The sequence below is a fragment of the Brachyhypopomus gauderio genome, chromosome 7, assembly GCF_052324685.1.
Source record: "Brachyhypopomus gauderio isolate BG-103 chromosome 7, BGAUD_0.2, whole genome shotgun sequence".
NCBI classification, from domain to species: domain Eukaryota; kingdom Metazoa; phylum Chordata; class Actinopteri; order Gymnotiformes; family Hypopomidae; genus Brachyhypopomus; species Brachyhypopomus gauderio.
The window spans coordinates 30,291,567-30,307,956 of record NC_135217.1 but is presented as its reverse complement, the minus strand read 5'-3'; the positions used below and the strand labels follow the sequence as shown (position 1 = coordinate 30,307,956).

Sequence of the window (16,390 nt, the reverse complement as noted above, 5' to 3'; positions counted from 1 at the left end):
CACATTAATGTTGACCCGTTCGGCCTTTACTTTCGGCCTTTATTATCCTGCGGGTCATTAGTTAAGCGCTTGAGCGTTGGTATGTTCCGTAGCATTTTGAGTGAATGATCATTATAAACGTCCCTGTTCGGTGGACATATGGAAGAGATCGTTAACGCACTGCGCTCCTCGCCTGAAAGCGCCACGTAATTAAACCAAAACGGCAAAGCAGTTTAAATAGCCCGAGTTTCCATCAACCTCCGATAAGAGGCACCGCATCAAACCCAATATCCTCTTCGTCGACAGAACAAATTAATTCACGGACCACTTTACGAGCCCTCAGTTTTCGTATAAAGCTTTAAATGCCTCGGCGCGAGCTCTTCAGAGCTGCGCGTGCCTCCGAACGGCAGCGCGCGCGCGTCGGCTGCGACTCATCAAGCGGAGGCTCGTCGTCTCAAATATTCCGCAGATTGAGCCGATCTTAAGACGGCGGGACTTTAGTCGTAAACACTGTCAGCTTCTCCTCCGTCCCGTCGGAAATTCTATTACGTGCCTGTCAGGTGATCACTGGCGAGCGTAAACGGCGTACAGACTGATTATTAACATGGACTTATGTTTGACAGATGTGTTAGACTGCTCAGTTTAAGAAATGTCGAACTTTTTTTTTATCTGTCTCTGACTACGTTTAGATGGCAGTAGGCTAACTAAAGGTAAATAATCTTTATAAATGAAGAACAAACTTAAATCTGGAGGAGAGTAGTTCTGGCTACCCAAAGCGTGGAGTGTGGAACTATTTTGATTAAAGAAAGTAAGAATATTCTTGGGCCTATGTGTTGTGCTGTTTAAAGTCCTTTTTTTGTATTTTTTTCAAAAAAGCATAGTGAATGTTTTTTTCGGACTTTACGTCTGTAGGCCTGTAACGTAATTACACACGAATAAGCGTTCTCCGTTGCGTTATCAGTGCTAGTTTTAGCGTGTCTGTTAAGTTCGGACCCACTCAGGTGGCCATGTGTAGCGGAGTGTATCTGGCTTTCTGCCTTACAGGCTGTGAGCAGAATTCAAAGAATGCCTCCCAGCCTCTCCGCGGCCCTTCTGCCAGTATAATCTAAATCGTTATTATCCTACATGCACCGTGTCCAATCCATAACTTTGCTTTGTAATAATGTGCGTGTTTTATCAGGGAAATTGAATCAGAATCCTCAGAAATCAATGAACCAGGAAAGTGACTTCTGAGAAGCCGGTAAAATATTTGATTTACTTTGTGTGTGTGTGTGTGTGTGTGTGTGTGTGTGTTTTATTACACCAGCCAGAGCAAAATAATCACAGATGGTCTAATACTCAGACTATCGTACATGTGTGTTACTACATCGCCTGCGCTCCTCGACTTGGGTTGCAGTTTCGACATTTCCAAAAATACAGCTTGAAAAACGAGGAGCTTTTTGCCTCAGATGGTACCCGATTGTCTCCACCTGCTGTAAAGGGCGTCCGTGACATAAAAGCGCGCCGCAACCATGCGAGTGAAGAATCCGCACCGCTCTCTTTTATATATTTCATGTGGCCACGTGTGTGCCAACATGATTTGATCTCGTCGGTGGTAGGTTATGTGAAGAAAGGCAACCTCCCGCCACCCCGAATCCCTGCGGCTCGCTTCTGCAGGACACGTGGATAAACGGCACTAATACCAGGTGGCCACACGTCTGTCTGCTCCTGTTTTATTTCCGTGTTTCCTTTCGGGGGACGATCTTCTTCAATTAACCTATAGTCGTTTGAGGAATACCATTCCCCTCTTTCTCACCTCTGCTCTCTCTCCTGTCCATGGCCTTCTTAACCCCCCTTTTAAAAATCTTATTTCGACTTGTTTCTCTATGTGTACGTGTAACTGCATCTCTTAGAGTATTTAACATGCCTAAAATACGCGTTTGTAAAACAAACTGACAGAAATAATCAGATGTATGTCTGTTTAGACCCATGGCCAAATATGACATTGTCAAATTAAAAGTATCGCACATTATCTTGTATCCTACATTTGTCATGGTTTGCTTTATCTTATACGACCGCGTCCCACAAATATCCTGGAGCCAGAGCAAAACTAATGTTCACGGTAATCATCTAGAACCGGTGTGTTCTTCACGGCGGGGTGTACCCGTTCTGATGAGAGGTGGTCGCGCGTCCGTTGCGCTCGTACGCACAAGGAGCCAAGTGTGCCAGAAAGACGCGCGGGACCCACTGAACCTGAACATGTGGCACGCGATCAAGGTTGCGCCCCCCACGGTCTGAACTTTCGTCCCTCACTCGCCTGTAGCCACTGAAGTGTGTCACCGAAAATAGCATATTTCACTCGCTCCATACCGCGCTCACTTACTGTCGTTACTTTTTGTTTTACCTAAATAGTGAGTCAAATAATTGTTTGTAGCTTTTCATTCATCTTCGGTTCAAGATAATATTTGGCAACCTGGAAGTTTAATCACTCAATAACTCGCGACAGAAGCGTTTAATTGGCAGAAATATTAAGAATAACTGGATTCAGATGAATAGTCCGACACCCTGTACCGTCTCCTATGCGATTTGGCCGTCTATTCTTAGCTTTGCTTCAAAGGGATAGGGCAGGAAGACTTTATAATCTTAGATTTGCATCCAAACATCCGCCCTGCTTATTTTATTACCACCAGGTTATACTTAACGTACGCACTTCACGCACCCACGTTTAACTTAGGACGCTCGGCGCATATAATTAACGTTAATTATTTTCAGTTGCGAATAGGTTACACCGCTCGCGATACAAAGCATCCGGTGACGAACTCACAATATTGAAGGACAAAACCTACTGACTTAACATCACATGATTCATAAAAATATATATATATATAAATGGTTCAGTTTGATAGACTATGGATAAGGTTTTTATATCCTTAATTTAATGCTAACGATATTTATTATCTTCATCCTGCGCTCATGGTGTAAGTGGCTCTTTCCTTAAAAGGAGCTGGGCGAATGACGTGCCCTGGGCTCGCGCTAAGTGATGTGACGGAGCCCGTCGTACGCACGTCATTATATTGTTGTGTGTGCGGAGTCCTCGCGCACAGTCTCGAGAGAAAGGCGCGCGGGTTGAGCGAGTGAAACAAGCGCGTGGAGCGAGCGCTGCAGATTTGACAGTCGTCCGCTCAAATAACGGGGCAAGCTGCATATGTTGAAACAAGTTTATTGTTGCTTAATACTATTTGACTTACATTTATCAAGACAGGGACTGCAGTGATGCTGGCGTGTGAGATTCGCACGTGTTTTCGTGAACTTTCTTGTGTTTTCTTGATTCTGTGCGGAATTGCTGCATTTAATCTGGACTTAGAAAAGCCCGCGGTCTACACTGGACCAGTCGGGAGTTATTTTGGATACTCGGTGGACTTTTACCACCCAACGCAGGACAAAAACGCGTAAGTTGTATATAAATGTCACTTCTGTGAGGTTTAATTCGTTCATTTTTGTTGGGTGGACAAAGAAATTACATTTATTCCTCGATTAATTAAGCGCTACCTACAGATTGCTGCTGCAATATTCAGGATTAGAGATTATCTAATTTATTATCTATCTCTTTGAGATATCTTTGTGAATATGATTTAAAAATGAAGCTCATGTTCCTCAGTCATGAAATTAGGTTCAGCGCCACTAGCTCGAAACAGTACCTGACTTTCCTAAAGTCCTGGACTCCTAAAGTTACGTATTTTTTATTGAATTGCAGTTATATGCAGTGTATTAGCACTTATCAGCGATGCAATAATATTTTATTGCTTCAAAGCTGTCTATTGTCCAAGCTTAATGTCATTTTGGTATTGTCCGGCACTTTTGTGTGCGAATGTGCATATAGTTTTGCCTTCTTATCCCGAGTGATGAATGTACATTTAGCGTTGCATGCACCTCCAGAGTGATGCAGCGTGTGGAGTTTAACCGTGCGTCTCTCTCCAGAGTGTCTGTGCTGGTTGGGGCTCCCAGGGCGAACACTTCCCAGCCAGGCATCGTGGAGGGCGGAGCGGTGTACTACTGCCCCTGGCCGGCATCCGAGCCGCACTCCTGCCGCCAGATTCCGTTTGATAAAGCAAGTAGGTACACTCGTGCACTGCGCGTTTTGTAACTGCTTGTAACAGTTTACCGATATAGTGTGACGTCTCCTAAGAAATAAGTTATTTTTAACCATCACTTTTTAAAACCTGCCTGGTATAATTTAATCAAATATGTATTTAATAGAGTGCGATAAGGCGACTCTTATATCCCGTAAGACATAAAAATGACTTTTATGGGTAGAAATGAAATTAATTATCGTTTTTGTTCAGTCTTTCTCTTTTCAGACATTAGCTTGAGGTTTATGCTACACACATTCCAGCTTCAACAATAAAAAGATCAAAAACCACATGCAAGAAAGAGTTAATTTTCCCCCATATGGTTTGGTTTAAAATCCAGGAGCGCAGTAATTACCATGCGTCCCCCAAGAAAGCCGCGCAACTTTACCTCGGTGCGCAATCGTAGCGCAATTTAAACGCACTCCGCATAATGCATTATGCGCATTTATTGCCCTCCGCGAATATTCCTCAGGATATTCCCAACGTATTGTCAGCTATTCTTTTTATGACGTTCTTGAATATCGTACTGGAAAGCTTTAAAAAAAAAGTTGCGAACCGAATGGGTCTAGCCGGAACCTCTAGTTCTGTGAAGTCACATTTAAATCGTTCTTGTCATGTGGGAAGCAGATGGCAGTGGCGCTGTAGGCCATGGACTGCTCGCGGTTTCTCTATTGCTTTGTACGTCAGTGGATCGCCAGACGGTCGTATGCCGGTAAATATGAGTAGGGCTATTGTATTGGTAGGTCAGGCAAACGCTGTCTTAATGCATGTGCGCATGCCTGCGTTCAGTGCTGTTGTCTAGAAACGTCAAATCTAAGGGGGTTTCACACAGCGTGATGCTCGCCTGTGAACACGCGCCTTTGTTATACGCGCCGAGGCTGCTTGCACTAGCCGGCAGGGTAATGTGATATTTCGTATTTTGTGTAATGTGGTGTTGTTTAAAATTCTTTGCTATAGAGCAAGCTTTGATAATTGGCTTTGTGCTGTTTGAGTGGACTATAGAACGCAGTCTACCAGTGGAGCTGTCAAAATAGAATTATGGCTTATTCGCTTCTCCTCATCTGGTCCTGGTCTCAGATGAAAGTGCAGAGGTGCTTTGGACACATATACCAGGAAAAAGTAGGACCACTTATTTCTGTGCATTGTCATGGTGTGTGTGTGTGTGTGTGTGTGTGTGTGTGTGTGTGTGTGTGTGTGTGTGTGTGTGTGTGTGTGTTGTTGGTGGTGGTTAATGTAGTGGTCAGAGAGCCTGACAGGTAGTCAGACTGAACAGGCCAGATGCTAAAAGAACAGAAGAAGATTAAGAGAACCGTGAGCTCACAGTATATTAGCAGAGTGCAGTCATAAAGGACTCACAGCGAGACGTGTGTGCTTTCTATTAAACACTGAAAAAACTCACCCCTCCCCTCTAGCCATTTGAGCTAGCCATACAACACACACACACACACACACATTCTCCAGTTCATTAGTCATGTTGTCTTTGTCACACTTGACCCCTGACCTCACTGTGGCATCCAACTGGGCACTGACATCGTCGGCCACTTTGATGAATGACTAATGGGGCGAAGATGCAGTATGCTCAGTTCATTTGATATACAATATATTGTCACGTACACACACACACACACACGCACACACACACACGAACGGACAAACGGTGATGTGGCTGGATCTTCTAGAGTTTCGCGAGGTTCATACAGAAGATACGTTCCACTGCCGTGAGGTTGAATATTACATACTGGTGGAGAGGTCCTTCCCCAGGTTCGTCTGCTTCTCAGAGTTCAGTCAATATGTTGCCTCACTGTAAGTGTTACAAGTCTCTACAGGTTTCTGATGAATGGCCTCCTTACATAAAGCTGACCTGGGATCATTGTGATCCTTCATACACCACCGAACACTATTATATGCACATACTGCAAATGCTGCAGAATCTGCAGCGTCACACTCCAAATGTTTACACATATGGACCCTGATGGAGTCTGACATTCGCCACCTTTCAGTGAGGTTTATTTGAAGTATCTGGAGTTATTAATGACACTGCCACGTGCCTTTAAGCCCTGATTAAGAGATCATATGAACAACAGGGCCCCATGAACCACGGGGGCCGTGCGAAGCACAGGGCAGTGTGGTGAAATCATCTTACAGCGTACGTGCGTGGTATACGTGCATATGATGGAGTGTAGGTGTGCTGAACTTTGTCTTGTTTTTGACTAATTTGTATTTAGCATCGCATGTATTTATATAAGCATCACATTTTAAGATAGTGCACCTTATGTTTTAATAGAGACTGGTCATCATATTTAATACAGAGACAGGAAGGTATAACGTCACATTCAACACTATATAAGAGAGACAAATAAGATGACAATGATTTGATTAACTTAATCCTTGTGGTAATCAAGAGGAGCAGAACATAACGGGGATGAGAGGGTCTCACAGAGGAGAGCATAATGTAACAGGATGAGAGGGTAACGAAGAAGAGAGTATAACATAACGGGATGAGAGGGTAACAGAGAGGAGAACAGAACATAACGGGGATGAGAGGGTCTCACAGAGGAGAGCATAATGTAACAGGATGAGAGGGTAACGAAGAAGAGAGTATAACATAACGGGATGAGAGGGTAACAGAGAGCAGAACAGAACATAACGGGGATGAGAGGGTCTCACAGAGGAGAGCATAATGTAACGGGATGAGAGGGTAACGAAGAAGAGAGTATAACATAACGGGATGAGAGGGTAACGAAGAAGAGAGGGTAACGAAGAAGAGAGTATAACGTAACGGGATGAGAGGGTAACGAAGAAGAGAGTATAACATAACGGGATGAGAGGGTAACGAAGAAGAGAGTATAACGTAACGGGATGAGAGGGTAACGAAGAAGAGAGTATAACATAACGGGATGAAAGGGTAACGAAGAAGAGAGTATAACATAACGGGATGAGAGGGTAATGGAGTGGAGAGCAGAACATAACGGGATGAGAGGGTAACGAAGAAGAGAGTATAACATAACGGGATGAGAGGGTAACGGAGTGGAGAGCAGAACATAACGGAGATGAAAGGGTCATGGAGAGGAGAGCATAACGTAACGGGATGAGAGGGTAACAGAGTGGAGAGCAGAACATAACGGAGATGAAAGGGTCATGGAGAGGAGAGCATAATGTAACGGGATGAGAGGGTAACGGAATGGAGAGCAGAACGTAACAGGATGAGAGGGTAACAGGAGAACAGAACATAACGGGATGAGAGGGTAATGGAGAAGAGAGTATAACGTAACGGGACGAGAGGGTAACGAAGAAGAGAGGGTAACGAAGAAGAGAGTATAACGTAACGGGATGAGAGGGTAACGAAGAAGAGAGTATAACATAACGGGATGAGAGGGTAACGAAGAAGAGAGTATAACATAACGGGATGAGAGGGTAACGAAGAAGAGAGTATAACATAACGGGATGAGAGGGTAACGAAGAAGAGAGTATAACATAACGGGATGAGAGGGTAACGGAGTGGAGAGCAGAACATAACGGAGATGAAAGGGTAACGAAGAAGAGAGTATAACATAACGGGATGAAAGGGTCATGGAGAGGAGAGCATAACGTAACGGGATGAGAGGGTAACGGAGTGGAGAGCAGAACGTAACAGGATGAGAGGGTAACGGAGTGGAGAACAGAACATAACGGAGATGAAAGGGTCATGGAGAGGAGAGCTGAACGTAACGGGATGAGAGGGTCATGGAGAGGAGAGCTGATCGTAACGGGATGAGAGGGCACAGACAGGAGGAGGATAGGGTTCTGTATGTTTAGGGCTATATCATACACAATGCTAAACAGGGCCAGCTGTGTGCTGAGAGCTTTATAGGAGCATAATGACAAATGCACACACACACATTTTTATAAAGTAACCTCTGACTAATGCATCAGTGGATTGTAATGGTATGAATGGTATAGGACTGCGTGTGTGTGTGTGTGTGTGTGTGTGTGTGTGTGTGTGTGTGTGTCCGTGTGTGTTTGGTTGTGACCTTTCCTTTTCACAACCAATGTCAAGCCAAGGAACTTTTGTTCCAAATGCTCAGTGACATTTTATATATGCACTTTTTATTTTTTATAAAGATTCACTAATTTGTTCATCCTCTGTGTCTCTCTCTGTCAGATAACAGGATGGTTAAAGTCAACGGAACTCGGGAGCCTCTGGAGTTCAAGTCTCATCAGTGGTTTGGAGCCACAGTCCGAACACACAGAGGCAAAGTAGTGGTGCGTGTTTCTGGGAAATGTAGTTCCATGAATGAGTGTTAGAAATTATTGTAGTTATACTGATGAGCAGAAAACTGGTGGCATGCTTTCATTTGCTTTTGCTAACGCAGTCCTTTCCTTTCCAAGCATTTAAAGATTGTTGGTTTGTGGGAAATGAAGTCTTGTGTGAGATTATGGCACACGTAGTTGATCATTAGGGTGTGATGGAGATGTAGACCTGTGGTGAGTGGTGGTCGTGATGACTTATTGGATATGGCGTTTGGTGGACTGATGAAATACTGTTCTGTTCTTGAGCTATTAATGACTGCTGGTCGAAATAGGATCATGATCGACTTTACAGATAAGCCTTGGAGTTTCATATAACAGTCAATTAAACCACAACCATCTAAACATTATAGATGCTCGAACTGTAAACTCGGAACATTTGCTGACATTGCAGGAAGCGTATAATGAGAGAGTGCATGTTCACGCAGGACTCCTCCGTAATGTCCTACTATACGGCGGATGGAAAGGGCAGTGGGAGCTTCCTGAAGTCCTGGCAGCACACGCTAATGGGGCGAGAGGCCAGTGTGTGTGTGTGTGTGTGTGTGTGTGTGGGGGGGGACCTATGAAAGGGAAGGAGAGTCAGTAATGGACGTGAAGTGTGCGGGGACCCTGTGCGCTAATGGGCTGTGCTCATTAGCGGCTGGGGAGTGGAGCCTCCACTCGACCAGCACTGGCGTCCATTCGGAAGGGGAGGGGCAAAGTGCGGATGGGCGAAGGAGTGAAGGAACGGATGAAGGGATGAAGGAGGGATGGGATGAATGAACCAGCGATTGAATGAATGAATGGGTGGTTGAATGAAGGGATGAATGAATGAAGAAACAAACAAATGGATGGTGGGAAAACCAGCTGATCAGCTGTTGGGAATCAGGTGATATCTGCAGTTCCTAACATCCCTCACTGTGTGGATCTGAACATGAGCTTCAGCAACACCACTGTAACACAGTTTAGTACAAACTCCAGCTAGCATGTGTGTGTGTGTGTGTGTGTTTCTACAGGCCTGTGCACCTCTGTATCACTGGAGGACAGTGAAGGTAACCCGTGAAATGGATCCCGTGGGCACCTGCTATGTGGCTGTACAGAACTTCAGTGCTTATGCGGAGTACTCTCCCTGCAGAACCAGTGAGTGTGTAATATACACACATGCACACACAACATACATAGACGCATACTTACACACACACAATCACATACATACACACATACAGAGTCACATACATGTACATATATGCACATACAGCGACATACACATATGTGCATGCCCATGAACATGTATATGTTCACACAGTCGGTCACCTATACATACACACACATACACATACACCTATATACAACACACACACACACACACGCACACACACACACACACACACACACACACACACACACACACACAGAGTCACATACATGTACATATATGCACATACAGCGACATACACATATGTGCATGCCCATGAACATGTATATGTTCACACAGTCGGTCACCTATACATACACACACATACACATACACCTATATACAACACACACACACACACACACACACACACACACACACACACACACACACACACACACACACACACACACACACACACACACACACACACACAGAGTCACATACATGTACATATATGCACATACAGTGACATACACATATGTGCATGCCCATGAACATGTATATGTTCACACAGTCGGTCACCTATACATACACACACATACACATACACCTATATACAACACACACACACACACACACACACACACACACACACACACACACACACACACACACACACACACACACACAGAGTCACATACATGTACATATATGCACATACAGCGACATACACATATGTGCATGCCCATGAACATGTATATGTTCACACAGTCGGTCACCTATACATACACACACATACACATACACCTATATACAACACACACACACACACACACACACACACACACACACACACACACACACACACACACACACACACACACACACACACAGAGTCACATACATGTACATATATGCACATACAGCGACATACACATATGTGCATGCCCATGAACATGTATATGTTCACACAGTCGGTCACCTATACATACACACACATACACATACACCTATATACAACACACACACACACACACACACACACACACACACACACACACACACACACACACACACACACACACACACACACACACACACACACAGACGTTTTAGGCACCTTAGCCCTTACTATATCCATACTATACACATTATCATGTACACTGTCATACATACACCACTCACACTACGAACGTAATGCACTCTGTACTGTGCAGGATATACATACTAACTTTTATTACACAGGTTGTTATTATTATAATAAATACACAATAATCTTATTATAATAAATAATATGATAAATACATACATAAATAAACAAAAACAACATGTGTAATATACACACGAACCCCTACGTGGAGATGCATAGGTTTTGTGAGATTGTCCATGTGTCAGTGCAGATATTGGCTGTTCAACAGTGGTGGCCTGATACACACACCCACACACACAAACACAAAACACACACCACACACCTCTGTTGCACTCCCTCTTTCTGTCACACACATGCATGCAAGCCACACCCACTCCATCCCACCCCAATACACTTTCCTCTGTGCTATCAGAGACCCATGTGTCCACAGACACTCATGTTCACACCACACCATGTGATCTTATGCACCGATTTAAACAAACATCAAAGGAAGTACTGATGTTTATTTTGATGTCATTTCCTGCTTGGCTCCTGCACTTTGATGAATCAGTTAAGATCTGAAATGTGGAGACATTTACAGTGCTATCTTAATGTCATATCAGCAAGGGAGATTTTCAGGGTTGGCAACACACACACACACACACACACGAGCACAAACATTCACACACAAATACACTCTACACACACACCCTAACCCTGAAGCAGCCTGAAGGCCTGAAGGATTTGTGTGTGAGTTTGTGAGCACTTCGTAATGCACCTCACTTCATAAAGAGCAGATTTGTCTCCTCAACATCTTTAGCAGCCAGTGCGCACTAGCAGGGTGGGGTGTGTGTGTCAGTAATGTTTAATGGCTTGGACAGGGGAATTAGCAGCTGAAATTCTACCCTGTAACGACCAAATTGTCCTGTCCTGATCTCATCCTGATCTCATCCTGATCTCACACTTAAGCACAAGCACCAGCATTCGGTCATTCACTGCAGTCCCTGGGCAAAAGGACCGACACAGACAGCAGAGATGTTCATTCATGCTGTTGGTTGGCTCTCGTACTTTAACCTATGCACTTTTTAAGAAGTGTGTGTGTGTGTGTGTGTGTATGTGTGTGTGTTTGTGTGCAACACCAAAGAATCCCTGAGCATGTGTGCGGTGTTGACATGAAGATACCACTGTTTAGACCTCCACATATGTGAAGTGCCTGAGGGAAACTGAATGAGAGCATCCGAGTGGCATTCTCCACAAACGTAAACACAGTTGACCTGTTTAATTGATGGCTGTTTTAGCATTAGCGTGTATATTTACGCGACCTTCGCGATGTCATCTCGGTCGTGTACATCTCTCATCCTCCACGATCTGTGTTCGCGTGTCATTGCTCCTGCATTGTGGCTAGTGGGGTGTGTCCTCTAAATGTTGTTGATGGTTTTGGTGTAGATAACCCAGACCCAGAGGGACAGGGCTTCTGTCAGGCTGGCTTCAGCGTGGACTTCACCAAGGTAACTGTGTGTGTGTGTGTGCGTGTGTGTGTATGTCCAGATGTGCGTGAGATCTCTGTCTGTGTAGGCTGCTCTGTGTTCTGTCTGTCTTCTCTTCAGTGGAACCGGACCACCTTATCCCCTTTCTTCCTATTCTCCTCATCTCAGTGATAGGTGTGTGTGTGTGTGTGTGTGTGTGTGTGTGTGTGTGTGTGTGTGTGTGTGTGTGTGTGTGTGTGTGTGTGTGTGTGTGTGTGTGTTTCTGGTATCAGAAGATGGATATGTCACTCTGATCTCCGACCTCTACCCCCCTCCCCCCGACACACACACACACACACACACACACACACACACACACACACACACACACACACACACACACACCCACACATCCAAGCACAGAACCACAGGGGGCAGTCTGCTTCCCTTAAACCTCTGTCTGTCTCTCTCTCTCTCATGTTCTCTCTATCTCTCTCTCTTTCTCTCTCCACCTCTTTGTCTTTCTCTGTCCTTTGCATGACATTTTTTCATTAATTGTTTCCTTTTCATCTTTAATTTCTTAATATTTTCCTTTGTCTTTATCTTTGCTTCCTTTTAATGTTTTTTTTATTATTTATTGCATGTATGAAAGGTGCTATACAAATAAAGTTTATTATTATTAACACACACACACACACACACACAATACATACACACTCATATATGGAGAAACTGTTGTTCCTCTGTCCTTAATGTAACTCTTTCACATTCCTCTATGTTCACACTCTTAGGCTCTCTCTCACCACTCTCACGCACACACACACACACACACACACACACACACACACACACACACACACACACACACACACACACACACACACACACACACACACACACACACACACACACACACAAGCAGAATCACACACACACACACATAATCTCATTAAAGAAGGCTTTTCTTTCGCGTTAAAGAAAAGCAGACACAATTTTACACACTAGAAGAAACATATAAGCACACACACTATCTCTCTCTCTCTCTCTCTCTCTCTCTCTCTCACACACACACACACACACACTAAAGCACACAATGACAATCGGATACACAGTAAAATACACCAACAGAATAAGACAAAATCTCATAGACACACTCAAGATCACACTTGCACGCACACATAAACACACAACCACATACATGCACACACACTCTGTGGTCTCTACCCATCATGTTGGTGCCCATCTTGCCTGTCATCCACTAATCCATGTGTGTAAGGACTAACATACTCCAGATGCACACACACACACTCTCTCTCTCTCTCTCTCTCTCTCTCACACACACACACACACACACACACACACACACATATACGCACATACACAAACATGTAAACACACACAGTTTTCACACATAAGTAATGACGGTCTTTACACTCAATTATTCACTACCCATTCAACACGTTTTCCTGCTCAGTCTCTGACTCTGTATACACACACACAAACACACAAAACACAAACACCCTTGTGACACACTCACAAACATGACTCAGATGTCTGAAGGAAAACATGTTGGACCAAGAACCCCAGAAAAGCAGTCTGACCCATCTAATGGTTTAACATCTTCACGGTCACATGGAAGTACTTGACAATCCCTAATAAACCACCGTAATAAAAGACAGAGGAGCACACACACACACACACACACACACACACACACACACACACACACACACACACACACACACACACACACACACACACACACACACACACACACACACACACACACACAGATGAACATGCACACAAACACATGCACCCCCCACCAACATACACACACACATCACTCATCACCAGGCATGGGTAAGATATCATAGTGATCAATACAAAGCTGATTATTCATGGTGTACACACTTCTATAAACACTGAAGGCTGCTTTTCTGCTGTGATATATGTATCCCTCTTAAGCACTGTCACTGGCTCTCGGTGAGTGCTAGTCAGCCTGCATTCAATCTACAAGTAGTACTCTACCATCTGGGGTTCAAACCACACCAGGATGTGAAGGTCTAACCTGATCCAGGGCAGAAGTGGCATGCACTAGATATTAACACACAGCGTTCTAGCATGTTTGTGAATATGAAATAACAAAAATGTGTGTCCTCATCTTCATTCAGTGATCGTTTATGTCCTGTAAAGAATCCAGAAGCTTTTGAAATCTGCTTATGTACTTTTTTAAGTGCACACACACTTACAGTGTGGTGCCGGGCATTCTCCTTTTCTCCAGTTCTACCGCCAGTTATGTCTCACTGGTTTCTCCTCATTTCTCAGGAGGGGACTTTGGTAGTAGGAGGACCTGGGAGCTTCTACTGGCAAGGTAAGCCACATCTCCTCAGCCCACACCCCATTCTATGGATCTCCCAGACTTGAAAGCCTATGTTATTTGAGACCTCCTCCTGAGGCCTCCAAGAATTCCAAAATTACAAAACCTGGAGAAGGTTGGAGAAAGCTCCCCCTTTCCACCTGTGGCTTTCAAAGAGACCAGCTGCAAAGACGCTCAGAGAAACGGAGAGGGGTGACATATCAGACCTCCCACAAGCCTCGTTACAGCGACAGAGTGCGTGGCCACACGTTCCACATTTCATCGCTGCTGCCTCTCGACCAATCAGAATGCAGCTCCATCACTGAGTGCACTTCACAGCGAACGTGCGTGTGATTGGTCAAAGGCGGTAACGAACCGTGACTCTTAAACCTTGACCTTCCGACCCTCTTCCCTGGTCTGGAAAGACGCTACCAGAGCTCCGAGTGCACTTCGGTGGAACTTACAGACTATGGTTGGCAAATTGTAACCAGGAGACAAAGGAGAGTTTCCTTCCTTTAACCCTTCACAATCCAACACAAACTGAACCGACACAATCCAACACAAACTGAACCGATTTATTTGCTTTGATTTGTATTTGTTCTGACTAACTGCAATAGCTGGTAACTGAGGTGCTAATGGCTGGGATGCTAATGGACAGTCCCTGCGTTTCATCTGGTTGGTCCACAGCTATCACTTCCACCCAATCCGGAGTAAAGGAGATGAATATGAATTAGCCAGGTGACAAGTGTGGTGTTTGTGCATGCAGTGTGGGAGGATGGCTGATCGTATGCTGGTTCTAGAACTATGAGTGACAGTTCTAGAACACTCTCTCATTGTTCCATTAATCTCACGTGGAATGCATTTAAGAGGGGGCGGGGTCTTGACAGCACAGGAATTTGGTGCAGGATGTGATTTTTAAATGAGGCAGATAAATGTGGTCTATGTGTGTGTGTGTGTGTGCGTGTGTATGTGTGTGTAGAGAGGGAGTGTGTGTTTTCACGTGGGTTTGTTTGAACAATGATAAATACTGCTCGTGAGTTAATTGTAGTCATGTGTGGATGAAGGCATGCATGTAAATGAAGTCATCCGCCCGACCCCCACATCAGTGCGCTCCGCACATCGCAGATACTGCCTGCTACGCTTATGCACTTTACCTGCTTCTGCTTGTTTGTGTGTGTGTGTGTGTGTGTGTGTGTGCCTTTGTTACATGCTGCTTAAGGAAAGCTAAGTATTAAGTGGGGGATGAACAGAGGACACATGCCCCCCCCGCATCTCTCTCTGTCTTTTTCAGCCAACCTCTCTCACTATCTCTCTCCCTGTCTCTCTAGATGTATGTTTCTCTTTCACGCTCTGTCTCTGTCTCTGAATTTAATTTCACTTGAACAAGACTTTGTTACAATAAATGTTACATTATTATTAAGGGTGGGACTTTAACGCGTTAATTTCGATTAATTAATTACAGGGAAAATTACAAACTAAAACATTTTTAACTTAATGCATTTTAACGCATGAGACACTTTTGCACCATGGAATGTTTCTCAGTGCACGAGTTCCAGACATACAGATTATATGGACGCACAATAAGATGAGCATGATGGAGATGACTGAAGAGGCTACGCTGGTGGATGAGAAATTTAAATATAAGAAACTTCCAGATGGAAGTACAAACACAAATAGTGTTATTTACACTTTATGTAGGAAGGAGTTCGCTTATCACAGGAGCACTTCCACCCTTCATTACCACCTCAACGCAAAACATGTTGGGCTAACGCGCAGGTCAGTAATGATAACTTAGCTGCTAAATGTATTCCTAGTACGAGCAAACAGTGTCGCCAGTCAACACTCGACCACATGTCGGGGTTCAAATTAAGAAACAAAATGTCAAAGTCCACGTCAGACAAATTGACCAATTCAGTGGCGAGATGGATTGCTGTGGACTGTAGA

At 44.3% G+C, this 16,390-nt stretch overlaps 1 protein-coding gene across 1 annotated transcript in view; it reads left to right on the top strand.

Moving 5' to 3' along the window:
* Positions 1-3,029: 3,029 nt before the first annotated feature.
* itga8 (integrin, alpha 8) overlaps positions 3,030-16,390 on the top strand; it is a 70,239-nt gene continuing 56,878 nt past the window's right edge. The window contains exons 1-6 of the mRNA XM_077013129.1: positions 3,030-3,407; positions 3,937-4,070; positions 8,230-8,330; positions 9,371-9,494; positions 12,068-12,129; positions 14,416-14,461. Coding sequence (XP_076869244.1) covers positions 3,232-3,407; positions 3,937-4,070; positions 8,230-8,330; positions 9,371-9,494; positions 12,068-12,129; positions 14,416-14,461 — 643 coding nt within the window. The 5' untranslated portion in view covers positions 3,030-3,231. The remainder of the gene's footprint in view (positions 3,408-3,936; positions 4,071-8,229; positions 8,331-9,370; positions 9,495-12,067; positions 12,130-14,415; positions 14,462-16,390) is intronic.